Below are 25,447 nucleotides of genomic sequence, written 5' to 3'. Positions count from 1 at the left end.
TTTTTATACAAAAATAAATACAAATATTCTTTTCTCACCCCTACCCCAAAGATACCATACAACGATACCTTCATCTGTCACTTGTAGGCAATGTCTGCATGTGCAGAGATTTCTTTTGCCACCTCTGTCAGTTCTCTGGTTTCTGACCTTCACCACCCACCTCAGGATCCCCCAGTTGACCACAGGCCAAGATCAGGGTTCATTCACTCTCATATACTTCATTCAGAAGCCAAAAGCAGTCTCTGAGGAGTTCTCAAGCTATGGCCAGCATTTACTAGGTGCTAGGTGTAGGCCAGACTCAGGGGGTACAGTGGTGATCCCAAAAGTCCACATTAATCAAATAATTAAAGTTACAAAGTTATAGCTGTGATGGAGACTGCAAAGACAGGGCAAGTACTGTCAGACCAGGTCATCAGAGGCCCTGCCCAGCCTGGTGTGTGTGGGAGTATGCGTGTGTTGGCGTGATGTAGCACAGAGCTGGGGCAGGAGTCTGGGGCCAGGACTGCAGATATGGTACCATGTGACCTGGAAAGCTGGGTTTCTTAACTTGACTTCAGTGGCTTTTCTTCCCCCTACCCCAGTCTGTGGGATGTCCTGGGTCCCTTTGAGGTTTATCATGCCCAAGATGGGAAGCCCCCTTCTCTGCCAGATAGTGCCAGTAATGCCTCCTCTCCTACCTCCATGCCACTGCCTCTGTTTCTCCAACCTGTGCCTGTGGGCTCCTGAAGCTGGAGCCTTCCTTTTCACTGCAGGCTGAGGGGAAGTTGGGGGGTGTTTGCTTCTTGCTTCCTCTGTAGACAGCACCTCACTTCCTGTCCCCGGGGCTAGAAAGCTAAAGCTCTTGATTTTGCTGTCCCTTCCTCTATACCCCCTTGCTTTCCTCTGAAGCCTGTGTTGCCTGTAGGAGGAAGGCAGCATCAAAGCTAATGGCTTCTCTGTAAAGGTCCTGCCATGCTCCTCACCCCAGCACCCCCCACCCCATACAAGGAGACCTGTCTTCTCAGCTGCAGTTCCTGTGAGCTCATCCTTCTCTTCTATGCCCTGCAGGAAGAGAGGAGTCATAGTTCACCCCATTTTACAGATAAGACTGAGTCCAAGGGATTCTAGGCTTCCCCTAAGGGGAAGGCAGAATGGCTGAGCCAGAACCGGAATCCAAGGAACCTGACTCCCATTTGTGGGCACAAATGAACAGAGCCCAGTGGGACCTGTGGGTGAACCAGAGCTACTGTCTCCTCCCAGAGCAGAGCTGGCAGCTTAGGAGATCACCTGTGGGCTGTGGCCACATGGTGCCCACTGAGTCAACATTGAAGCTGCCTCGACGTGGAAGGTACTTGGCTGGCCAGAGCCTTTCCCTTTGAAGAAAGAGGCCATGATCTGAAGCACTGAGGGCTGAGCATGGGGACCTAGGAGAGTACATGCCCAGCTCTTTGGGGCCTCCAGGTATAGCCTCCCAGGCCCTTTTTCCTTCTGGATCTGAGAGCAGATAGCTGCCATTCCAGTAGTCAGCTCTGCTATCGCCTGCAGGATCCTCTCTGCCTTGGTTCCTCCTAGGGGACCCAGCATGTCTCTGGTTACACCCAGGACGTTTAAAAGATGCTGACTCTCCTATTTGGTCAGGGAATAGGAGAGGAGTTAGTAACTGGTATGGGCCAGGGTACCAGGAAACACTCACCTTCAAACACCCTTCAGTCCAACTGCACTGTCTTTCTGTTTCCATACACACCCATAGAGTTCTGCCTCCCACTGCCTGAAGTGACCCCCTTCCCTTTCCCTTGTACCTAAACCCTACCTGTCTATAAAGGCTCAGTTCACTGGATGCCTCAAATTTGGAAAAACTCTTCCAGCTCCAGCTTAATATTTCTTTCCTGATTTTTAAATTTCTCCAAAGACTCCTCTTGTGGCACCTCCTTCACTGTACGGCTATGTGCCTGCATGTCTTGCATCCCCTACTAATCTGAAAGCTCCAAGAAGTCTGAGAAGAGCTGTCTCATCTCTAAACTGCTCCCCAATACCCAGCACTGTACCTCATACTGAGTGATCTGCCAAGAGTATCTGCAGAATGAATAGATTAGTCCCTTTGCCAGAGGGCATCACTGGGTCCTGGGCATAGGTTGAGAGCTTGGACAAGGTCACATCAATGTTGGGGACAAACCTGAAAATGTCCCTTCCTTACACCTCATTATGGCTTGCCATATGGTCCTTCAGATCCACTCGGATGGAGGATCCTTGGGGACCTTTAAGGGAACCTGATGAGCCCACTATCCATTCTCACCTATCCCTTCTTTCTAGTCTTTTTCTGTCTGGAATGAAAGGAGATCACCAGGCCCAGGGTCTCATCGGCAGGAAGTAGTGAGAGAGAACAGAAAATAAGCAGGGCGCCTCAGGGAGCTCCCCTTCTAACAGCGTGGAAGTGCCCCCTTCTCACAGGAGTACTAGAAAACAGGATGCATTACAGCTTGAGGTACTGACCTGCAGGAGGCACTTCAGGAAGAGAGATCAACATGGGCCACATGAGTCCAGACAGCTTTTCAGAAGAACTGCTCTTGAGGCCAGACCAGGGCAGGGATTCCAGGGTCGTGTTGAAGGCTTTCATCTGTCCCCGAAGCAGTAGGAGGTCATGGGAAGATTTGAAGCAGGAGGGACACAGTCAGATTTACAGTTTTAGAAAGAAGATTGCTCTGCTGGAGCTTCTTGGAAAAGAGATTGTGGCAGGGAAAATACAAGACAAGCCTGGAACATCTTTATGATTCCAGAAAGTAAGCAAATGTTTTTTAAAAATGATTTTTTTTTAAAATAAATGGAGGCGGGTTGAAAGGACATAGGCGCCAACCTGAGAGAATGGCTGGAATTTAAGTGGCAAAATAAGGACTCATGATTAATACTGGATTATAATCTAAAGAATGAAATAATGCCTAGGAGTCCATACTAATATAAATACGTAATTAAGTGAATAAATGGGAGTTAAGAGACAGCTTTTCCTTACAGAAAACTTCCAATTAGTAAAGTACAAGGAATGAGGGAAATTGAAAATTATCCTTGAAACACCATAGTAATTGCTACAAGCAAGATCCACTGATGAATCCTAAAATTAGTGAGTGAAAATTTAAGCAGAAACAGGATTTTGCATGGTCACAAAGTATTGCCACCCCTCCCCCAAATATTTATTAAATACAGAAGAAAAATATTTTATGGTGGAGGAAACCACTAGTAAATGCCACTTAACCTTAAGTGATCAAGGCTAACATCACCAGTAATAAGACATCTCAGCATCTTGTATACATACCCCCTTATATTATGCACTGAGAAAGACACATCACCTCTGTGGTGTTCTTTTCAAAAATCCATAACCTCAATCTCGTTGGAGAAAACATCAGACTCACATTAGAGAATATTCTCCAAAATACTGCCCAGTTGCCTTCCAAAGGGTCAAGGTCACAAAATACAAGGAAAGACTGAGGAACTGTCATGGATCATAGGAAACTAAGGAGACATGGTGATTAAGTACAATGTGGGGCCCTGGATTGGATCTTGGAATAAAACCAGTGGAAAGGACATCAGTGGAAAAACTAGTAAGATCCAAGTAAAGTCTGTGGTTTGGGGTTTTATTTAATTGTTTTGCTAACAAACAATGTAGAAGAATGAGAACATGCTGCTGTATCTGTTTTTTTTTTTTTAAAAAGCATACACACCACTAATAACACAGAAGTAGAGATGGAAGATGGCTGCAGGGAGAGGAGGAGCGTAGTAGACAAGGGAAAAGTTGTCTGGGGGGAAATGGTCACCATCAAGACAGTGAAAAGACAACCACAGAGTAGGAGAAAAGTTTTGCAAATTGTGTATCTGTAAGGGGCTTTTGTTCAGAATATATAAAGAATTCTTCCAACTCGATAGAAAAAAGACACATAACCCAATTAAAGAATGGGCAAAGGATCTGAATAGACATTTCTCCAGGGAAGACATACAAATAAATGTCCAATAAGCACATGAAAAGATGCTGGACATCATCAATCAGAAATATAAATCAAAACCATAATGAGATATACTAGGGTGAGTAGAATCAGAAATCAGACAATAGCAAGTGGTGAAGATGTGGAGAAATTGCAACCCTCATACACTGTTGATAGGATTATAAAATGGTGCATCCACTTTGGGAAACAGTTTGGCGATTCCTCAAAAAGTTAAACCTAAAGTCACCATATGACCCAGCAGTCCCACTTCTAGGTGTATACCCAAGGGGAAATGAAAAAACTTTCATCTACACAAAACTTACACACTAGTGCTTATAGCAGCATTATACATAATAGCTCAAATGTCCATCAGCAGATGAATGGATAAACAAATTGTGGCATAGCCATACAATGGAATATCATTTGGCCGTAGAGAGGAATGTAGTACCAGTATATGCGTTAACAGGGATTCACCTTGAAAACATTATGCAAAGTGAAAGATGCTAGTCACAAGACCACCCATTATATGATTCCATTCATGTGAAATGTCCAGAATAGGAAAATTATACATAAGGACAGAAAATAGATTAGTGGTTGCCTAGGTTTGGGTGTGAGGGGCTGATAACTAAGGGGTAATGAAAATGTTCTAAAATTGACTGTCGTCATGATTGCATATATCTGAATATACTACAAACCACTGAATTGTGTACTTTAAATTGGTGAGTTGTGTGGGAGTTGAACTATTTCTCAAAGCTTTAAAAAAAATAGTCCAGCAGGAAATGGCCACCAGGGGCACTTGTGCCTAAGAAGGCAATGGTGACTGAAAAATACTGTATGGATTTAGCATTGTGGCAGTTACTGCTGAAGCTGGACCAGGTTGAGGAAGGAGTGAGAAGTGAGGACGGCTTGATTTTTGAGAAGTTTGGCTGTGAAAGGCAGAAGAGGGCAGTATCTAGAGAAACATCAGGGGGGAATTATTTTTAAGATGAAAGACACCAAAGAAGTTGTAAACACAGATAGGAAAGATCCCTTGAAGAGGGAGATATTGAAGACATAAATGAGGAGGGTCTGTGGCCTGAAGGACTGGCCTGACCTGGGAAGAGGGCAACCCCGCTGCTGTAATTGGAGGAGAAGGGGAGGTACAGAGGTATTCCAATGGGGCTGGGAGGGTGATGGCAGGAGATTGGAGAGTTTTATTTACCCTGTGCTGGCTTTAATCTTCTGGGGGAATAAAGAGGGGTGGTGGTAAGCCAGAAATTTGAGGCCAGTGGAAAGGGTGTGAAGTAGTCATTGCAGAGAATGAGAGAGCAACTAACACTAAGCCTTGGTAAGAGTGCCAGTCAGGGCTAACCATCTGGCTGAGATGGCCTCTGGTGAGGAGAGAGTGAGAAACAGTGTGAGCAAAAGCCTGGGGACGGGAGTGCCAAGACCTGTCCTTTCCTACCCCGAGGCTCTAGACTCGGTGAAAGAAGCAGTGACTTCTTTCCATCGAGGAATCCCAGGGATCTTCTAGAACTGCACTGTCCATATAGAAGCTACCAGCTGCATATGGCTATTTATTTATTGACGTATAGCCAGTTTACAATATTGTGTTAATTTCTGGTGTACAGCATAGTGATCCAGTTACATATATACCTTTTCATATTCTTTTTCATTATAGGCTATTACATTTATTGAATATAGTTCTCTATACAGTAGGACCTTGTTGTTTATCTACTTTACATATAGTAGTTAGTATCTGCAAATTCCAAACTCCTGATTTACCCCTCCCCACCCCTTTTTCTGCCTGGTAACCATGTTTGTTTTCGATGTCTGTGAGTCTGTTGCTGTTTTGTAAATAAGTTCATTTGTCTAATATTTTTGATTCCACATGCAAGTGATTCTATATGGTATTTTTCTTTCTCTTTTTGGCTTACTTCACTTGATATGATAAACTCCAGATCCATCCAGTGCATGTGACCATTTAAACTGAAAATTCATACCACTATATATAAAACAGATAAACAACAAGGATTTACTATATACTGTAGGGAACTACATTCAATATCTTGTAATAACCTAAATGGAGAAGAACTGGAAAATATATATATACATATATATGTAGCTGAATCACCTTGCTGACTTGAAACTAACACAATATTGTAAATCAGCTATACTTAAATAAAAAAAATTATTTATAATTCAGTTTTTCAGTTGCACCAGCCACATTTCAAATTCTCAGTAGCCACGTGTGGCTGGTGGCTACCATATTGGAAAGCACAAAATAAACATTTTCATCATTGCAGAAAGTTCTCCTGGATAGCACTGTTCTAGAAAAGTGATTCTTTTCAAACTATTTGGTCTAAGGACCCCTCTACACTCTTAAAAATTGAAGACTCCAAAGAGATTTTTTTTCTCCCCAAAGAGCTTTGGTTCATATGGGTTACACCTATTGACATTTACTGTCATATAAATTAGAACTGAAAGTTTTAGACATTTATTTAATTCATTTAAAATAACAATAAACCTATTACATATTAACAGATTTTATGAAAAATAATTATATATTTTCCAGAACAGAAAAAATAGTAAAAGAATGGCATTGTTCTTCATTTTTGCAAATCTGTAATGTCTAACTTAATAGAAGGCAGCTGGATTCTCATTATCTGCTTCTGTATTCAATCTGTCATGTTATCACATGTCTCTGGAAAATGCCACTATATACTCTTGAGAGAATGAGAGTTAAAAAGGCAAATAATGTCTTAGTGGTATTATGGAAACAGTTTTGACCCTATGGATTCCTTGAAAGGATCTCAGGGTCTCTGAACCACCCTTGGAACCACTGTTTTAGAACGGCCTCTACTTGGAGTGAAGAAACTTGTCCCTGAGGAACTGAGTGATTTGTTTAAAGTCACATAGTAAATAAGTTGTATTGGGACTATCAACCTTCTGCCTTCTGGTCTGAGGCTTTTTCCAGTACCCTTGGCTGGGCTAGGATGGGCCCAGCTGGGCTTTTGGGAGTGTGGCCTAGGCTTCTTGGCTACAGAGCCCCTGGCATGTTGCCCTATAAATAAACCCATTGTGTCTGTGTCAGAGCCCCTTCCCTCTCCCCACCCCCAGCAGCTGCTTTTATTATTGTTGGGTTATGCTGTGGACAGGGAACATGAAGAATCAGGGGAGGAGAGATAAGAGGTGTTGAAATCTGTAGGCCTTTTGGACTTGTAACATTACTGCCCTTCCCTCCTGCGCTGCCTAGAAGGGCAGGGACTGATCTTACTATCAGTTCAAAAGAACCTACACCACGGTCTGGAGGCTCTTGGAGTGCCTCTAAAGAGGAAGTTGGAGGAGGGATGTAGTGGGCCCCTTCCCCATGGACACAGGCCTCTCAGAAGGGCTATTGTGTTGTGGGGCCAGTTGTCAGGAGGAGGGAAGGAAATTCTTGTCTGCCTCTTTCCCTGAGGAGGGAGGAGACCATTTGGAATACTTAGGGCTAAAAGGTGCCTTAGGCAAGATTAAGGTGGCCACTTTCAGGCTAGGAATGCCCTGGCGCCTCAGTCCTTATTTTCTTCTCCACACCCCACCCCGGCCCAGGGCTGATCTTGTCTGGAAAGGAGTGTTTGCTGTGGGTGCAGAAGTTGCTGTTTACAAGTGGACTCTTGGGTGTGACGGAGATTCCAGAAAGCAGCTGGGGGGTGGGGGGAGCAGAGGGAGAAACGGTTGGTGTTACGGATGATTCTGTTATTAAAGTGAGCTCGGTCTTTGCCTTCCCACAGCTGCCCACCCCTCCCCCATCTCCTGGCCCCTAGCTTTACTCCCTAGAGGACTCTGGGGGGAACAGCTGGTGAGTGAGGGGCTCCTCAGGGCCCGGAGTCCTTGGCTAAGGGCCAGAGTAAGGGAGCCTGGAGGACAGGCTTGCTGCCATCTCTCTGGCCCTATCCTCCCAGGCCTGGACTCTGAGTTTAGGGTGGGGTCTTGCCTGTGCCCTGGCTGGGGAGGGGGTGGGAGCAGCAGGCTCCACTCCTTTGATCTCGCCGACTGAAAGGCCAGGACAAGCCGATCTCTTCTGGGCCCCTGCATGACTGACTAGGCTGTAGAGATAGTGGTCACCTGGATTCACTAAGTGATTGGGCTGAACCAGCCTCGTCCCTGTCCCCTGTTACCCAGAGACCCCTGAGCAGCTGTTCCCTCTTCCCTGTCTCCTCTGAAGGAGGGCCAGAGAGGCTCTGCTCTGCCTCCCTTCCTCTCCCTCCCGCCCCTCAGCACTGAGGTCACCTCCCTCTGAATCAGGCCTTTGTCGGGGGCGGGGTTGCCCGTTGGCAGTTCTGGCGGGAGAAGCCTCCCGCTTCAAGTTCTGAGCTCCCACCCACTGCAGCTCCATCCCTACTCAGCCTGGCCAGCATCATGTGTTCCAGACCCACATCCAACATCCGGGATATGTTGTGGGACCACCAGAAGAATGTTTGAAACCAGGCCCATCCTGAAAAGCCCAGGCCAGGGGTTTTCCTGGGTCCAGGGTGGGGCTGAACACAGAAGACGTGAGTAGTAGTTGAGGGGCCTGAGGAAAGAGGAGGATGCGCAGCCCCTGGGGAGAGGGGCCTCACTGATACCCAGCAGGGACAGCTGCTGGGGAACACTCGGGTGTTTTTTTTTTTCCTCATGAGATTTATGTCTAAAACCCAGACTCTGAAGGGCCAAATTCATAATTGGGCTCAGATTGGGAGCTGGAGGTGGTATTATCTCTCTGGATTTTAATATTCCCTAGAGGAGGGTAAAGATACAGGAAGTTTTTTTCTTCACCATAGAAATCTTGAGCTCAAACTCACCCTACTCACAGTGGCCCTCCTCCCTAGCGCCGAGTTTAAATGCAGGCCTCTTCCAAGTGACTCAACAATCCGGGCTGACGGCTTCCTGCCCCCTGCCTGTGGCCCTGCAAACAGAGAGGGCCGGTCATCCTGAGTTGGCCAGACCACTCACTTCAGCTGAGGGCAGAAAACTTCTCCCCAAAATGGAGCTGAGTCACAGCCTCCCTTCAGCCAGCACTCCTGGAACCTCTCCTGGGCCCGCTCGTGATACACAGCCTGACCCACATGACAGAGCTGTTGCTCTTGGGCAGCTTGTCACTTGGAGGGTCACCTTCAGGTCACAGTGGGGCTCAGGCTTTCCCTGTCCTGTGATCCTCAGGGGCTCAGATCAGGAGGGTGGCAGCAGTTGGCTTTTGGGGGTGTATTGGGTCCCTGCCCTCCTCAACATGCACAAAACCACACATATATCCTGCACAGCCAGCCCCTGCAATCTGGGCCTCAAGCCTACCCTGGATACTTTTTTTTTTTAATTTCTATTTTTTTAGGAAAAGATATTCTCCTGAACCACCTTCACCCTTAGTTTAGTTTTTGTTGTTGTATAATGAACACAAAGATTTGGGGTTTCTCCTGCTTTAATCCTTCCCTTTTTTGGCTCCCGGATGCTGCCCTATTCATCCCAGTCCCTTCCTTCACCCTCCCAGTGTTTTTTCTCACACTCCCCAAGATGCCCCCCTACCCCGCCCTTCTAGTCCTGGAGGTGTCCACCTGGAAATAACGCTGGTGATCTGTGGGCGCAGGCCTTGCCTACAGCAGTGGGAGCCTCCGCCTAGCAAGAGGATGGTAGCCCCGAGATGAGCGTTGTGGGGTGGGCTGGAACTGGTCCAGTGGTGAGGTAACTCGAGGCCTTTCTTGGTTTTAACCCCTATTTGTGTTTGTGGGAGGGAGTATTTTTCTTGAATTTTTTTTGTTTTTTTTCTAGGCCTGTGCATTTCTAAATATACCGAGCAAGATAATGTTATGAGCAAATGAAGTTATACTTGATACATTTTTATGATGTTAAAATAACAAAGGACTTTGGATTGTGGTCAAGTGTTAAAAATAAATATTACACAGTTTTCCCTTTTTACCAAGTTTTTCAGAAGCCCCCTTCCCACTGTTGTGCACACATCTCCCCACTCCCCAGAAGAAGCATTCTCTCCTTCATTGTTACCCTTTCTCTTTCTGGGGTATCTGGCAGAGAAGAATGAAGGCTGGCAGGGAGGGGATTGGAGAGGAGGTGGCCCCTGAGGGGCAGGTGGTGGGACAGCACCTCAGATCATCAGGAGCCCCTCCTGTTAGGACCCCAGGGTGAGAGGCTTGGGACTCAGGGTCAGCTTGCAGGTGAACAGTTGGAGTAGCAGCAGGCTCTGAAATGTGAAAAACCTCCACTTATTGAGTCCCTGCAAGACACTCTACATGCATTATTTCACTTCATCCTCCAACAACCCTTTGGGCTAAGTATTCTTATCCTCGTTAAACAGGTGAGGAAACGAATTTTGCATAGTCAGATTCTAATCCAGATCTATCCAACCGCAAAGCTCCAGGAGCACTGGGACTAACTGTACAGAGATGCAGTACAATATGTGTGTAGAGAGGCCACAGAGGAAGGGGTCATCCAGGCCTGTCCAGCATGCTTTGTGAACCAGCCATATGATTTGGGCAGCATCCTATGCCTCTGGAGCCTGCTTCCTCACCCAGGCTGGCACTCCCCTTAAAAGGTCGATAGGAGAGTCAGATGCACTCAATGGTACATGGAAAGTGCCAGCACACAGCACGCACTCTGGGTGTGTGGGTGTAGCTTCCTGTGCCTCACTTTCTTCATCTCAAATATAGGTGTTGATAGTAGCATTTAATTCCCTTTGTGGCAGTGAGGATTAAAGATGACAGTGTGTATTGTGGAAGGACTGAGTTGCTTTTCATTCCTATCTGGCTGAGAGCTGAGGAGGACCCTTGCTCTGGCTCTTTCCTCTGCCTGGAATGCTTTTCCCACTTCAGGATTCCATCCAGCCTTCATTCAGGTCCATACCTTGCTATCACCTCTCAGTGCCTTCTCCGGGCCTGATGTATGTTCATTGGTTTATCTTATACTACCTGCCTCCCCCAGTAGAATGAAAGCTTCATCATTTTGGCTTGTTCATCCCTGGGGCCCAGGATGCCATGCAGCAGGAGCCCAGTAAATGCTGGTGGAATGCGCAGCTGACATTGTCTCTCTCTCTCTCTCTCTGTCTCCACAGGCAAGGTGACCATTCTGGCTGCTAGAGTGCGTGTGCCAGCCTGGGTGAGGAAGCAGAGACAGGTGAGGGGCTTTGGAGCCCATGTGTGCTGGTGGTGGGGGCTGGAGGAGGAGGGCTGGGGGTGGGAGAGGCAGCCCCTCTGCCCCACTGAGGGGAGAACGTTCAGGTGCCTGGTTCATGAGCTGCCGAGGGCTCCTCGCTTCCTTGATCCGAAATTGCTAACTAACTAAGCCCCTTTTGTGGGAGCTTCACTGAGTCAGGGAGGCAAGTAGTTGGTAGACTGGGGGCCTCCACCCTTTCACATTAGGAAGGGCTTCCCATCTATTGGAAATTTGTACAATGTGTGTGCAGAGGAAGGAAATGAGTACTTCTCTCTAGCTGAGAAATTGAAACTTAAATGGAAGATGAAGACTAGTCAGATAAGCCAGGAACTGTGGCAACAGTTTGAGGTGAGGGGGATCACATAACACGATCCACGTCAGAACCTTGGCTCTGTTGTGTTCAGTGACAAACTAGTCTGTTCAGTCATCTGTCTCTGACACTCCAGGTATCACACCAAGAAGTGTGAGTCTAGACAGTGAAATAAAGACAATATCCTGCCCTCACAGTTTGATAGTCTGGGGGGACAGTTACAGAACCAGGCAGGAGTGGTTCCTGATCCAGCCTTAGAGCCAGGGCCCTGAAGAATGAATAGGAAGGAGCTGGCCAGGTGGAAGCGGGGTGGGTATCAAGACACCCTGCAGAGGGCCCGGCGTGCACAAAGAGGCTTGTCCCCTGGGGCCTCGTGGAAGATGGGATCCTTGGAGGCATGCAGGCCGCCTCCTACTCTCTGCAGGAGGATACAGGGTGCCAATTTGAGGTCAACCTCAGTGGAGAATTCAGGTTTCTTGGCTTCTGGCCAGTTCTGTGTGACCCATGATAGGGTGAGGGCAATTATAGGGGTTTTTAAAACAATGGTCTCTGTTCTTGAGATGGGAAGAGTCTCTGTGTGTCTGTCCCTTGAGCAGGAGTCTTAGCCTGACCCTGAGTTGTTACAGTGTCTTTGGCACATCGGTCACACTGCTGCAAACTCTGAGAACACTGACAAGTTTCATCTCTGTCCTCGCTCACCTCCTTGTGCCCTGGAGTAGCCTGCCAGGGCTTCTCTCACTTGTCCCCAGGGCCTGATGTCGGAGGCCATGGACCAGCCTGCTGGGAGTCCTGGAAACGTGAAGCCAGGAGAGGGTGGTGATGGCAGCATGGAGCCGGGTACCTGCCAAGAGCTCCTGCACCGGCTGCGGGAGCTGGAGGTGGGGCACAGGCCAGGACAGGGGCAACAGTGCTGGCCAGAGCTCTGGGGGGCTTGGTATGGGTTCTGGGTGTGGGTGGACCCTCCTCTTAGCCCGCTTTGCCAAGCTGGAGCAGAGCTGAATGTTTCTTTAGCAGAGCCCCTCTGAGAAGCCGTTTCCTTGCTCTTAGCGATCCAGCCCGAGTGCCAGCTCAGGACAAGAGGCATGCACAAGGGTGGGGCTGTCCTAACCCCCAAAGTGTCTTTCTTCTTTACCCTGTTTCTCCCCTGCTTTCATGCCCATGCACCTCTAGGCAAGGTATGGGTCACAGAGGCCACAGGAAGAAGACTCTCAGGAGTTGAGCGACGAGGATATGGATCCCTTTACCACACTCTTAAGACACTGCCCCCTCTCCCTCCAGCCTCCTCTGCCTTCTTCCCAGGGAAATAAGGGTTACTTTCAGCACCTCCCACATTATGTCCTCCTGGCCAGCCTCTCCAACCTCATTGACTGAAGCTGGGGTAACAAAAAAACAGCCATCTCAGCTCTGCCTTCTTGATGCCCTTGGTCTATCTTTGCAGGCCTCTCCCTGGCAGAAACAGACCAGAGCCAAGAGCTGGGACAGGGATGTAGCTAGTAGACTCCTTGCCTCCCCTTTCCCAAGAGGAGTTTGCACTGGGGAAGGATGATCCCTTAGCTTCCTATTTGCCCTCCCCATCCCTTCTGCAGGCAGAGAACTCGGCACTTGCCCAGGCCAACGAAAACCAGCGGGAGACGTACGAGCGCTGTCTGGATGAGGTCTGTGGGACTGAAGTTTGGGTTGCAGGGAGGATTGCTTGTCTGCTCCAGGCAGAGGCTGGGTTGGCTGACAGCGCTTCCTCAGCTCTGCCTCGGGGCTTTCTGTCCCCAGGTGGCCAATCACGTGGTACAGGCGCTGCTGAACCAAAAGGTAAAAGTCCACAGGAGACATTCTCACCCGTGGGCCCAGACACCCTGGGAGGAGGCCCTGGGTACAGTAGGGGAAGACCTTCCTGGGACCCCCTGAGCCTGCTCAGCCAGGGCATAGAGGTGGGAGCTGGTGGAAATGGCTTCTTGGTCCTCCCAACTAAGTCCCCTTTCTCTGTTTTGGGCAGTCCATACTGTTCTACCTGGAGCCAGGGGTGAGCTAGGTCAGGCCAGGTCTCTGAACTATGATAAATTTGATTTGGACTTGAATCCTTCCATTTTCCTGGCCCCAGCTAGTTTCTCCAGGTTGTTATGGCCCTGATAGTAATGTTGCAAAAACTATGGGTAACTTTTTGACACACGGGCCACTCTGACCCCCAGGTCTTCCTCTGCCTTTAATGGGCCCTTCTTTGACTTGTGGTTTCCAAGAGGCAGGGGCTTGGCTCCAGGGATGGGAAAGTTGTCAAAGAGAATGGAATTACCTCCGACCATGGGTGGTAGACTTTAGAAAATTTACCCTGCAAGATGTGATAGCCATAAATGTGGGCAAGCTCAGCTCCCTCATAGAAGAAGGTTGCAAGAAAAGGGCATGCCCAGCAGGAGTGCCCGCTGCTCTGATGAAAGCGACTGTGCTCATGTACTCTCCCTCTCCCCACCATCCCCTCCTTCTGCTGCCTTCTGGGCGGGCCGCAGGACCTGCGGGAGGAGTGCATCAAGCTGAAGAAGAGGGTGTTTGACCTGGAACGGCAGAACCAGATGCTGAGCGCCCTATTTCAGCAGAAACTCCAGCTCACGGCAGGCTCCCTCCCTCAGGTGGGCACAAGTGATTCTCCGTCCTTCCTCATATCTCAGCTTCCTGCCTCCTACTAGCCCCATCATCATTATCATCCTCTTTCCTCCCAGAACCCTACAGAAGCAGGCCATCAGCCATTCCCCTCCATGCTGGGGGCTGTGGCCATCCAGGGCAGTCCCACTTAGCCTGATAGATCTGAGCCTTAGATGGGGGAAAACTTCCTGAGTCTCCTTAAGCTTTGCTGTCCCCCACCTCCCAGGTGCTCCCCGCCCAGCTGGATGGTATCCTTTTTTGTTGACAGAGAAGGTCCTTGCTTGCTCCGCCCTGTGTGGGGAGATGGGTGGAGGCTCAAAATGCAGTTATTTCAATCTCCCAAGGGGCCCCTTTGGCCACTGCCTTGCCTCTTCTTGGCCAGGGGCAGGGGTGGGGCGGGTGTAAGGCACCCAGTGCTTGGTGTCACAGAGAGGTCAGGAAGGGCACTTTACCCAGATGACTGTGTCACGCCTAGTTGCATATGTCCACCACTGACAACAGCATGGCTACAGATGCCGGTCCTTGCTTCTAGCCCTGACACCTGCCTGACTCAGGAGAAGCAGGAGGCTATTGGGAGGGAATCCTGGGCTCAGTTAAGATGTCCTTTGGGGTCCACTCTGTCAGGAAGCCCCAAGGGTAGGGTGACACCTGGGGGGATCAGGAGCAGCTCTAGGTTCCCAAGGTGAACAGTGGGTTCTGAGGTCAGCCAGCACACCCCCAACCCCACCCCCATCTTGACGAGAAACACCTTTATGTGTGTGCATCTGAATTTGTGTGTCTGGAATGCAAACCAGGCAGCTCTTGGCCCCCAGACCCTGAGTAGGAAGCCCTCAGCTCCCTGGGAAGCCTGACCCCTGGCAGAGGAACGCTCTCACCACCATGGCCTTTTTACAGTCCCCTGCCTCACTAGGCTGGTGCAGACCTGGGTGGATCAGCGGCCATGACTCGGCGGCTGCCCCTGCCCTGGGTCTGTCCCTGCCATAGGGTTTACCCAGGAATCCCCGGAGGCCTAACCACGCTGGCCAGGCTTGCCCCATCCATACCCTTCTCAGTGACTGATGATAACAAAGGTGTAGATCATCCATAAATCACTTCTTTTTTACTTAAATGAATTCTGGGACTTGAATTGGGATTTTTAAATGAATTTGGGGTTTTGGGGCAATAGATTTATCTTCCCCAGAAGTAACATGACATAATGGAAAGAACACGAAACTTGGCCTCAGATAAACTTGGGTTGGGTCCCTAACTTAGCTAATTCTTAGCTGTGTGACCTTGGGTAAATTATTTAACCATACAAACCACAGTTTTTCTCCTTATAAATGGGGATAAAAATACCTATAGTGCAGGTTGTTGTGAGGAATATCTAGTGCTTGGTTCACAGTCAGTAATTGGCAGCTAGTTATCATTATTAATCTTATTCCCAAGTTGTGCTTTGCTGGGATGGAAGCTCCATTGAAGCAAATGCTCATGAAGCTATTGTTGTGAGCAGTGCCTTTGCCAACACGTATGACATCAGACAGGGCTGTGGCCCATGCAGAACGAACGTAACCCCTGAGAGCTGGGCAGTAAGGCAGGGCACAGAGCGGGACAGTGCTGTCCAAGAGCCCAGAGGGGAGAGAGGCCGTCAGAGATGGGCTGGGGAGCAGTCCCTTGAAGAGGTGACGTCGGTCCTGGGCCCTAAAGGATGGGAGACTTAAAAAGAGTAGAGTAGGGATCAGGGAGAAGGGATTCCCTCTGGAAGGAATAGATCAGGGAATCCCAGGGAGCAAAGAGCTGTTCAGCTGGACTTGAGCAAAGGATATGTGAAGAGCAGTGAGCGAGGCAGAGCTGGGAATGGTGTCAAGGAAGAACCGTCCAGGATGCCGGCAGAGCAGTTCAGACTTCTCTCCAGAGGCCTTGGGCAGGCAGAGGCTTTGAGTGCAAAGATGCTTTAGATGAAAAAGAAAAAGATGCTTTAGGCTGCCTGCTGCACAGGAGATTGAAAAGCCACCCAGCCAGGTCAGGGAGACTGAAATGCTGAGCAGTGTCTAGGCCAGGGGTGTGAGGCTCTTTGGCTGAAAGAGCTGCTGCGGATGCACAGACCAGAGAGACGCCCCAGAGACAGGATTTAACAGCTGTGGAGAATGAGAGACATGGGAGAGTTAAAGCAGACTTGTCTCTAGTCAGGATGCCTAGGAGAAGGAAATGACACTCTCAGGGACTAAGAGAGAGGTGACCCATGGTTAAATACTACTTTTATGATTCTCAGAATAGAGGTTTCACATGCGACCAGTCAGGGGAGACAGAAGTGGTAACTCACGCCATCTTTTTTCTGCCTGTTCTGTTAGTCTCAGCCATCCTTGTGGGTGCTGGGTCACAGGTGGTCAGCACAGGAAGAGGCCTCAAGGCTCACCTTCTCTGTAATCAGGGAGGAGGCCCCACAGAAAAGTGGAGGGTCCTGGAGGCGTAGTGGACTCCCAGGTTAGATCTGCCCTGCCCCACCTCCCTGCCTCCTGGGCTTGCGTGCGCTTCTTCAGTGCCATGGTCTCCCAAGGCTCTTATGATCAAGTGGTGGGACAGTGGTGAAAGCCACACCTTGGGCCAGGAGACATCACTGAAGGAGCAGACTTGGAAGAACATTTCCCAACCCCTGGATGGGAAAGCATAGCTTCGTGAGTGAGTAGGGACCTGGGACAGACAGGACCTTTGCTAACCTCACCTCTCCCCTGCAGATCCCACTCACCCCACTCCAGCCACCATCAGAGCCACCAGCCTCCCCCTCCCTGAGCTCCGCCGAGGGACCAGCCACTTTGCTGCCATTGGGGCGCTGTGCTGGGCAGAGAGAGGTAGGAGGGCTGGGTACGGTGGTCTGTGGCTTCACTCGCTCCAGGCTCGTTAGTTTGTGCTTCACGGCTGTTTCCTCATGAGTCCCAGGGGAAAGGTTGCTTCTGGATGCAGATTCTTGTCCAGACTGGGTGTGAGCCCTCAGCTAGCTGTCAGCCTCATACCAAGAAAAATAGATCCCACCCCAAGTCACTGGCCTCACAACCAAAGGCATTAGTACTGCAGTAAGACTCATAATTAACACATCCTGAGCTCTTACTCTGTCTGGGCCAGGCACTGTGCTGAACACCTGGATCTCATTTATCTTTTTTTTTTTTTTGTAATTTTTGGCATAAATTTAATAATCATACACATATTTATTTATCCAGGCCCAGAACTATGATTATTTATTCATTCTTTTGCATATCTGGTTTCATTTACCTTATTTTATGAGATTAAATGTAATAACCATTCTGTTGTGCAGATGATACAATTAAGCTTAGAGAGTAAATAACTTGCTGAAAGTCACATGACTAGTTAAGCAGTGTACCTGGGACTTGAACCTACACAGTCTGGCTCCAGATCCCATGTAGTTAACCACAATACCAGACTGGACTGGGCCTAAGAAGGGGCTGGGCAAAAGCAGGAAAGAGCATGAGGTGGAGTCATTCCCAGTTTGCTTCTCTGTGGGGATCAGCTCCACAGGACAGCTGTCTGACCTGAGAAGGCCTGGGCTTGCCTTCAGTGACTGACTTAGGACTTGGCCACATCACATCTCCTTTTTAAGTCTCTGTGTTCTTTTTGGAGCCTGAAAAATGAACAGGCCTCCCTCTCCTGGGACAAACATAGATCTCAGGATTGTAGGTGGTCAGCCCTGCTGATCCAAACAGGGGTGGGAAGTGGCACTGGGATAACCAGGAAGGGAGGTAGGTGCCCACCTAACCCCCAGTGCACCAGGAGGAAGAGTTGGGGTAACCAGGGCTCAGAGACTCTTGAGGGAACTGAGCTGGACTATCCCAGAAGCTATCAATTCCTTCTGGGGACACCGACAAACCAGGCCAGCTGTGTGCCTGACATACTCAGTTATGCCCAGCTCAGGTCCCAGGACTGCACATGGTCTCCTCCTCGTGCCATTTCTCCCCCAGGTGTGTTGGGAGCAGCAGCTACGGCCAGGAGGCCCAGGACCCCCGGCTGCCCCACCCCCAGCACTGGATGCCCTATCCCCATTCCTTCGAAAGAAAGCCCAGATCCTGGAGGTGCTGAGAGCCCTGGAGGAGACTGACCCTTTGCTTCTCTGCTCACCTGCTACCCCCTGGCAGCCTCCAAGCGAGGGTCCTGGCTTCCCAGAACCCATCAACGGCGAGCTGTGTGGCCCACCGCAGCCTGAACCCTCTCCCTGGGCCCCCTACCTGCTCCTAGGTCCTGGTAGCCTGGGAGGCCTGCTGCACTGGGAGCGTCTCTTAGGGGGCCCAGGAGAGGAAGAGGGTGTTGGACAGCCCTGGGGCCCTAGTCAGGGCTCCCCACAGGCCCAGGGCACCAGTTCTGGGCCACCCTGTGCCCCAGGCAGCAGCTCCTCCTCCTCTTCTGATGAGGCAGGTGACCCCAATGAGGCACCCAGCCCCGACACCCTGCTCGGGGCCCTGGCCTGCAAACAGTTGAACCTAGGCCAGCTCCTCGAGGACACAGAGTCTTACCTACAGGCCTTTTTGGCTGGGGCTGCTTGCCCACTCAACGGGGACCACCCAGGTCCCAGGCAGCCAACTTCCCCAGACCAGGGGCCCCCCCAGCTGTCCAAGTCCAAAGGCCTCCCCAAGTCAACCTGGGGTGGGGGTACCCCAGAGGCCCACAGGCCGGGCTTTGGTGCTACCTCAGAGGGCCAGGGGCCCCTCCCCTTCCTCAGTGTATTCATGGGTGCAGGGGACACCCCCCTGGGCTCGCGGCCTGGCCATGCCCACTCCTCATCTCAGGTGAAAAGCAAGCTCCAAATTGGCCCCCCTTCTCCTGGAGAAGCCCAGGGACCCCTTCTGCCCTCTCCAGCCAGAGGTCTCAAATTTCTAAAGCTGCCTCCAGCCTCAGAGAAGGTCCCTAGCCCAGGAGGCCCCCAGCTCAGCCCCCAACTCCCTCGGAATTCCCGAATCCCCTGTCGGAACAGTGGCTCAGATGGCAGCCCCTCCCCGCTGCTGGCCCGCAGGGGTCTGAGTGGAGGAGAGCTGTCCCCGGAGGGGGCGCAGGGTCTGCCCACCAGCCCTTCACCTTGCTCCACAACCCCAGACACTGCGCAGCTCAGACCTCCCCAGCCAGCCTTGTCCACTACACTTTCCCCAGGACCAGTGGTATCTCCTTGCTACGAGAACATTTTGGACCTTTCTCGGAGCACCTTTAGGGGGCCTTCCCCAGAGCCACCTCCATCCCCACTGCAGGTGCCCACCTATCCACAACTAACTCTGGAGGTGCCACGGGCCCCTGAGATCCTCAGAAGCCCTGGAGTCCCATCCAGCCCTTGCCTCCCAGAATCCTGTCCCTATGAGAGTGGTCAGGAGAAGAGTTTGGACAAGGTAGGCTCAGAGTCTCCCCATCCTGGCCGCAGGACCCCAGGCAGCTCCTCCAAGAAGCCTGGCCAGGGGGTGGGGCGGCGACCTGGGGATCCTGGCTATACACCTCTGCGGGACAGACTGGCAGCCCTGGGAAAACTGAAGACTGGCCCTGAGGGGCCCCAGGGCCCAGAGAAGAATGGGGTACCAGCCAGGCCTGGCACCGAGAAGGCCCGAGGAGCAGGGAGGTCAGGGGAGAGCACTGGAGACATGGCACCCCTGACCTCCAGGCCCCCTGAGCAGCCAGAAGCCAAGGGGGGCCTACGGGGGGCAGTAGCCTTAGGTACAAGCAGCCTGAAGCAACAGGAATCAGGGCTCCTGGGGGACCCTGGGACCCGAGTCTACTCTTCTCACTCCATGGGGGCCCGGGTAGACCTGGAGCCTGTTTCACCAAGGAGCTGCCTCACCAAAGTGGAGCTGGCCAAGAGCCGGCTGGCAGGGGCCCTGTGCCCCCAAGTACCCCGCACCCCTGCCAAAGTGCCAACCTCAGCCCCCAGTCTCGGCAAGCCCAATAAGAGCCCCCACGGCAGCCCGACAAAGCTGCCTTCTAAGTCACCCACCAAGGTGGCACCCCGACCTGTGGCCCCACCAGCCACCAAGGAGCCCCCCAAGCCTGACAAAGGGAAGGGCCCACCTTGGGCAGACTGTGGTGGCACCATGGCCCAGCCCACACCCCCAGCACCTGGCCCTGTTGACCCAAGCCCAGGCCCTGAGGGGCAGGCCCCACACTCAGCCATTGAGGAGAAGGTGATGAAGGGCATCGAGGAAAATGTGCTGCGGCTCCAGGGCCAAGAGCGGGCACCTGGCACTGAGGCCAAGCACCGCAACACCAGCAGCATTGCCAGCTGGTTCGGCCTTAAGAAGAGCAAGTTGCCAGCGCTGAACCGCCGCACGGAGGCCACCAAGGGCAAGGAAGGGGCCAGTGGAGGCTCCCCACTCCGGAAGGAGGTCAAGATGGAAGCCCGGAAGCTGGAGGCTGAGAGCCTCAACATCTCCAAGCTGATGGCTAAAGCGGAAGACCTGCGCCGGGCGCTGGAGGAGGAGAAGGCCTACCTGAGCAGCAGAGCCCGGCCACGACCTGGGGGACCAGTGCCAGGGCCCAGTGCAGGCCTGGGGCAGGTGCAGGGCCAGTTAGCCGGCATGTACCAGGGTGCCGACACCTTCATGCAGCAGCTGCTCAATAGGTGAGAGCCTGCGACCAGTTGGCAAGTAGACAGTGGCTGGGGCCACTTTTCCCTCCATGGGAACACCTGGGGCTAGAGCTGGGGCTGGGACTGCCTTTCCTGGAAGCTGGGGCTTCCCAGACGCCAAAGAGGGTCGGTGGTCAAATGGCCCCAAAGCATCTGGGGATTAATGGCCTGCCCCAGAAGAGAGATCCAGGGCTTGAACCAGAATCCGGGGGTTTGTGTCCCAGTGCCCTTCCTCCCTGCTGTCTGACATTAGACTTGCTGAGACCCAGTTTCTCATTTGAGAAGAGTTAACAGTCTACATTTTCAGAGATTGTCTCCAGTGTCAGATGAGGCAGCCTGCCTAAGTGCCAGTGTACAGTAGTTAAGGGAATGCTAGTACCTAACCATGTTAGAAGATGAAGGTCTTCCCTCTCCAAGGTTTTCTGCCTTATAGGACAAGGAGAGGACCCTGCCCATCTTGCCCTTTGGCACCTGCCATAGACTCAGCAAAGGGAGCTGTGGTTGAGAGAAGAGGCTACCCCAACTTAGGGTCACTCTGTCTGGGTCAGGTAAGGCAGAATGTCCACAAGAATCAGGCCCCAGGTAGTGTGTGGTTTTGACAAGTGCACTCAAATACAGCTGGGGCAGGCAGGCTGTGTCACATGTGGACCAGGATGTGACCGTGTCTGCTCTCTACCAGCAAACATTGTCAAGAGGTCTCTAAGCTTGACCCTAGGTAGCTTCAGGAGAGTTCTCCCATCTCCCCTGCCCCAGCTGGTCCTCTGGGGTTTTCCCTGGGGTCTCTGCCTGTTCCAGTGTCAGGAGAGGTTGATAGGGGCAGCTACCAGAAATATGTCCCCTTACCTAGGGGCAGGGGGCACCTCACTAGGCCCAGCACCATTGGAGGGAACAAGGCCAGAATGTCTGGGTGCACCCGGGCCTCCCTCACCTCCATCTGCCCTGCTGCCCCTAGGGTGGATGGCAAGGAGCTGCCCCCCAAGAGCTGGCGGGAGCCCAAACCTGAGTATGGTGATTTCCAGCCAGCGTCCTCTGACCCCAAGAACCCTTGGCCAGCCTGTGGGCCCCGAAAATGGCCTGGTGGGCCCTCTTCAAGGCTGCGGAAAACCTCCTGGGAAGGTAAGTCCTGGGACAGGGGCTGAGTGGAGGGCCTGGCTTTGTGGCCCTGCCAGGTCTCCTGCTCCCTGGAGGGCTCCCCTTCCCTGAGGCTTGGAAGCTTCTGGATGCATGTCTGGTCTTCAAGGAGCGTGGGGAGGGGACAAGGCCTCCTGAGGGCTACAGGTTGCCAGGACTCTCAGACCCATTCTCCAGGGGTCCTAATGGAGGGGACTAGGGTGGAGGGAAAATGGGCTCTGAAATCTCCTGTACCCCGTACAGCCAAGCTGCGAGCCAGGGAGGCGGGAAGAGATGCCCTCAGAAGACAGTCTGGCAGAACCAGTGCCCACCTCACACTTCACAGGTCAGCAGGGTCAAGAGCCAAGACTAAGGGGAGGGGATAGCTCAAGTGGTAGAGTGCATGCCTGGCATGCACAAGGTCCTGGGTTCAATCCCCAGTACCTCCTTCCAAAAAAATAAATAAATAAATGAATAAACCTAATTACCTCCCTCCCCCCACAAAAAAAAAAAAAAAAAGAGCCAAGACTAGGACCTGCCCCCACCCCCTGCTCACTTTATTCCTGTCACTGCAGCAGGTGCCAGGCCCTGAGTGCCATCTTGGTGCCAAGCACCAGTGGGCCCTGGGGCTGCACAGGAATAAATCACTCCCTGCAGAAGGTAACTGCCCTGCTCCTCCAGAATGGGGCAGGGCAGGCAGGGACCACTGAGCCTGTGGAGCCAGGAGAGGCCCTAACCAGGGGTGGAGCCTGGGCGGGGGCAGGAAGCTAGAAGAAGGCAGAGGGGCTGAGCTGCCTGCAGCCTCACATCCCTGACTTACCCTCTTCTCCCCAGCCTGTGGCTCTTTGACTCGAACCCTGGACAGTGGCATTGGGACGTTCCCACCCCCAGACCATGGCAGCACTGGGACCCCCAGCAAGAATCTTCCCAAAACCAAGCCACCACGGCTGGAGCCCTCACCCGGGGTGCCCCCAGCTCGGCCCCCACCCCTTACCAAAGTCCCTCGCCGTGCCCACACACTGGAGCGTGAGGTGCCTGGCATAGAGGAGCTGCTGGTGAGCGGGCGGCACCCCAGCATGCCGGCCTTCCCTGCCCTGCTCACCGCTGCTCCGGGCCACCGGGGCCATCAGACCTGTCCTGACGGTGAGTGTCTGGGCAGGTGGGTGGGCCTCTCTGGGAGCTCCACCTACCACCCACCTTCCCTTTGTCCTGGACAGATCCCTGTGAAGACCCGGCACCTCCCCCTCCTGTTCAGCTGGCCAAGAACTGGACCTTCCCCAACGCAAGGGCAGCCAGCGGCTCCTCTGACCCTTTCCTATGCCCACCCCGACATTTGGAGGGGTTGCCCAGGACCCCCATGGTGAGCATGGCCGAAGGGGACAGGGAACAGCACTGGAGGGCAGAAGGGAATGACATGGGGTGAGGTACAGCCCTGTTCCGGAGTAGGAGCGCCTGGATGACCCTCTGGTCAGCACATCCCCATGCCTTCTCACACCCCTCTTGGGGAAAGGGTTTCTCTCCCTTCCAGGACCTGGTAGGACTGTGCTCAGTTGTGCCTCCAGCACAGCTGCAGCGCCCCCATCAGGCGGATGGCGCCTCTCAGGCCGGCTGAGAGGAGAGAGGAGCTTCCTCCCCAGCCTCCCCTCCTTTCCTAGGCTCTGCCCATGGACCGAAAGCGGAGCCTGGAGCCCAGCCGCCCAGCTGCTGCACCCCAGGGCCCAGCATTTGGGGGTAGCCGCACCCCCAGCACGTCGGACATGGGCGAAGAAGGGAGAGTGGCCAGCGGGGGCCCCACGGGGCTGGAGACCTCAGAGTCTCTCAGCGACTCGCTCTACGATTCGCTGTCCTCCTGCGGGAGTCAGGGCTGAGTGGCTGCACGGGGACATGGGACCTCTCTGGAGTTGGCAACCACAGAATGGACCAGCTCTCCTCGCACCCGCCCCTTTGGGGCCCTGGAGGCTCCTCCCAGAAGGGACCAAGGAGGCAGATGGACAGGAAGGTGAAAGGGGGTCCCCGGCACACCCCACTGCTGTGGAGATGACCGCGCTCAGCTCAGGGAGAGACCCCACCCTTGGTCCCTTCTCTCACCCAGAGTAAGGCTCTTCCTCGGAGAGACTGGGGGTTCAAGGCTGCTGTGTCCTGGCCCCCAGCTCCCACTTCAGGCTGAGCCATCTTGTGGTGCTGGGCTTCCTGCCCACCGGCTGTGCCATCTCCGCCCGTTCTGGCGGCTCCCCTGCCCCGGAGGCCCTGCAGGGCCAGCCCGGAAGCCCCATGCTGGTGGAGTTTAGGGGCAAAGGGTCAAGTTGCCTTCTTTCTCTGTCTGCCCTAGTCCTCCCTGCTGTCTGGATGGTGCTGCCCTCCCCCGCCCCAGTTCTTTGGGGTCCATTTGTCTCTTCTTATTTTTTATTTTTTATTAAAGCGCCTGGCCCAGTCCCCACCCCTCATCCCCGCACTGCGGTTAATTTATCTGTCGTTAAAATTGCGGCTGCTCTGCTTCCAGCCTCTACTTCTGCCGTATCCCTAATAAAACGTGGAGGCCTCTCCCTGCCCCTGATTCGACTTGTTCTGTGGGAGGACTCAGGGATGGGCAGGTGGGTGGAGATTGTGTGGGCACCAGGGTGTGGGACTCTAGGGACCTGGACTCTGCCCCAGGTACCCTTGTGGGACAGCCCCCCACCACCAGGGGCATGGGGCAGCCCCCACCACGAGGGTCTTTGGCTGCCGTCGCCTGAGAAGGTAACTCAGGGTTGGGGAAGTGGGGTGTGTTTAGGCCTAGATGGTGCTTGGGGGTGTGGAGATGCTGCTGCCCCACGGCTTGATCAGGGCAGAAGGCTTGAGCTGCCCCTCGGTGGGGGTGGGGTGGGGTGGCTGTGGACACCCACTCAAACCCTGGACATACCAAATCACGTAGGTTGTGCAAACTCTGAACCTCAGGAGCCAGAGGGTAGACAGAGTTGTGTCTGCAGCCTCTTGTTACTACAAAGGGAGGCACAAACGGGTCTCAAACTTGCCACCTTCTGATCTCTCCTTAGACTTGGGCTTTTCCCAAGTCTTCTTGCCCCTATTTCTACCTCAGATTTCAACCAGAAGTTCCTCTGGCTCTCAGATTCTCACTTTAGGTTGGGGAGGCCAGGAAGATGGCTGTGCAGGAGGATCTAGGCTTCTAGGAGTTATTTCGGGCCCTCCAGGTGACATGAGAAGGCTGTGGGGGTGGTCGTGGCTCTCTAGCCCGTGGAGTTCCTATTGGGCATGGAACTGGGCAGTGACTTGAATGTGACCAGGTGGCACCAGCCCACCTCACACTGGCCAGCCAGGTTGGGCCTGGGAAGGATGCAGGATAACTTGTCCAGAGTGCCCACCTGTCATAGTCTGCACCTGCTACTTCCCCTGGCATGCTGTCTGGGGGCCACCTGGGCATCGTACATGCTTAACACCCCCGGCCTTGTGACCGAGACTCTGGACATTTCGTCGTGGAGGTAGGTGGCTCTGTAACGAATACCTGGTCTGTTGACACCACAGGCTTGCCGAGCCAAAGTCAAGAGTTCCTGGATAAGGAGTAGTGCTGGGCCCATTCACAACTCGGTTATACCACTGGACACCGTCCTGTGCTCTGATCAGCCCAGGGGAGATTGGGGGCAGGGAAGACGTCGGCGCCTCCTTTATCCTAGCTCCTTCCAGCAGTGTCTTTCCAGCCCTGTGAATGCTCTAGAGAGC

General features: G+C 52.6%; 1 protein-coding gene across 1 annotated transcript in view; it reads left to right on the top strand.

The window, feature by feature from the left end:
- Window positions 1–24,287, top strand: part of NCKAP5L (NCK associated protein 5 like) — a 47,227-nt gene extending 22,940 nt beyond the window's left edge. Inside the window, 13 exon segments of the mRNA XM_032492779.1 lie at window positions 11,002–11,063; window positions 12,162–12,290; window positions 12,999–13,067; window positions 13,180–13,218; window positions 13,908–14,027; window positions 16,752–16,865; window positions 17,988–20,617; window positions 21,576–21,690; window positions 21,692–21,739; window positions 21,998–22,079; window positions 22,568–22,876; window positions 22,951–23,093; window positions 23,389–24,287. Of these exon segments, the coding sequence (XP_032348670.1) occupies window positions 12,168–12,290; window positions 12,999–13,067; window positions 13,180–13,218; window positions 13,908–14,027; window positions 16,752–16,865; window positions 17,988–20,617; window positions 21,576–21,690; window positions 21,692–21,739; window positions 21,998–22,079; window positions 22,568–22,876; window positions 22,951–23,093; window positions 23,389–23,601 (4,005 nt within the window). The 5' untranslated portion in view covers window positions 11,002–11,063; window positions 12,162–12,167 and the 3' untranslated portion in view covers window positions 23,602–24,287.
- Window positions 24,288–25,447: the final 1,160 nt, after the last annotated feature.

The sequence above is a fragment of the Camelus ferus genome, chromosome 12 (assembly GCF_009834535.1).
Source record: "Camelus ferus isolate YT-003-E chromosome 12, BCGSAC_Cfer_1.0, whole genome shotgun sequence".
Lineage (NCBI taxonomy): Eukaryota > Metazoa > Chordata > Mammalia > Artiodactyla > Camelidae > Camelus > Camelus ferus.
This window is presented reverse-complemented; position numbering and strand designations above follow the sequence as displayed.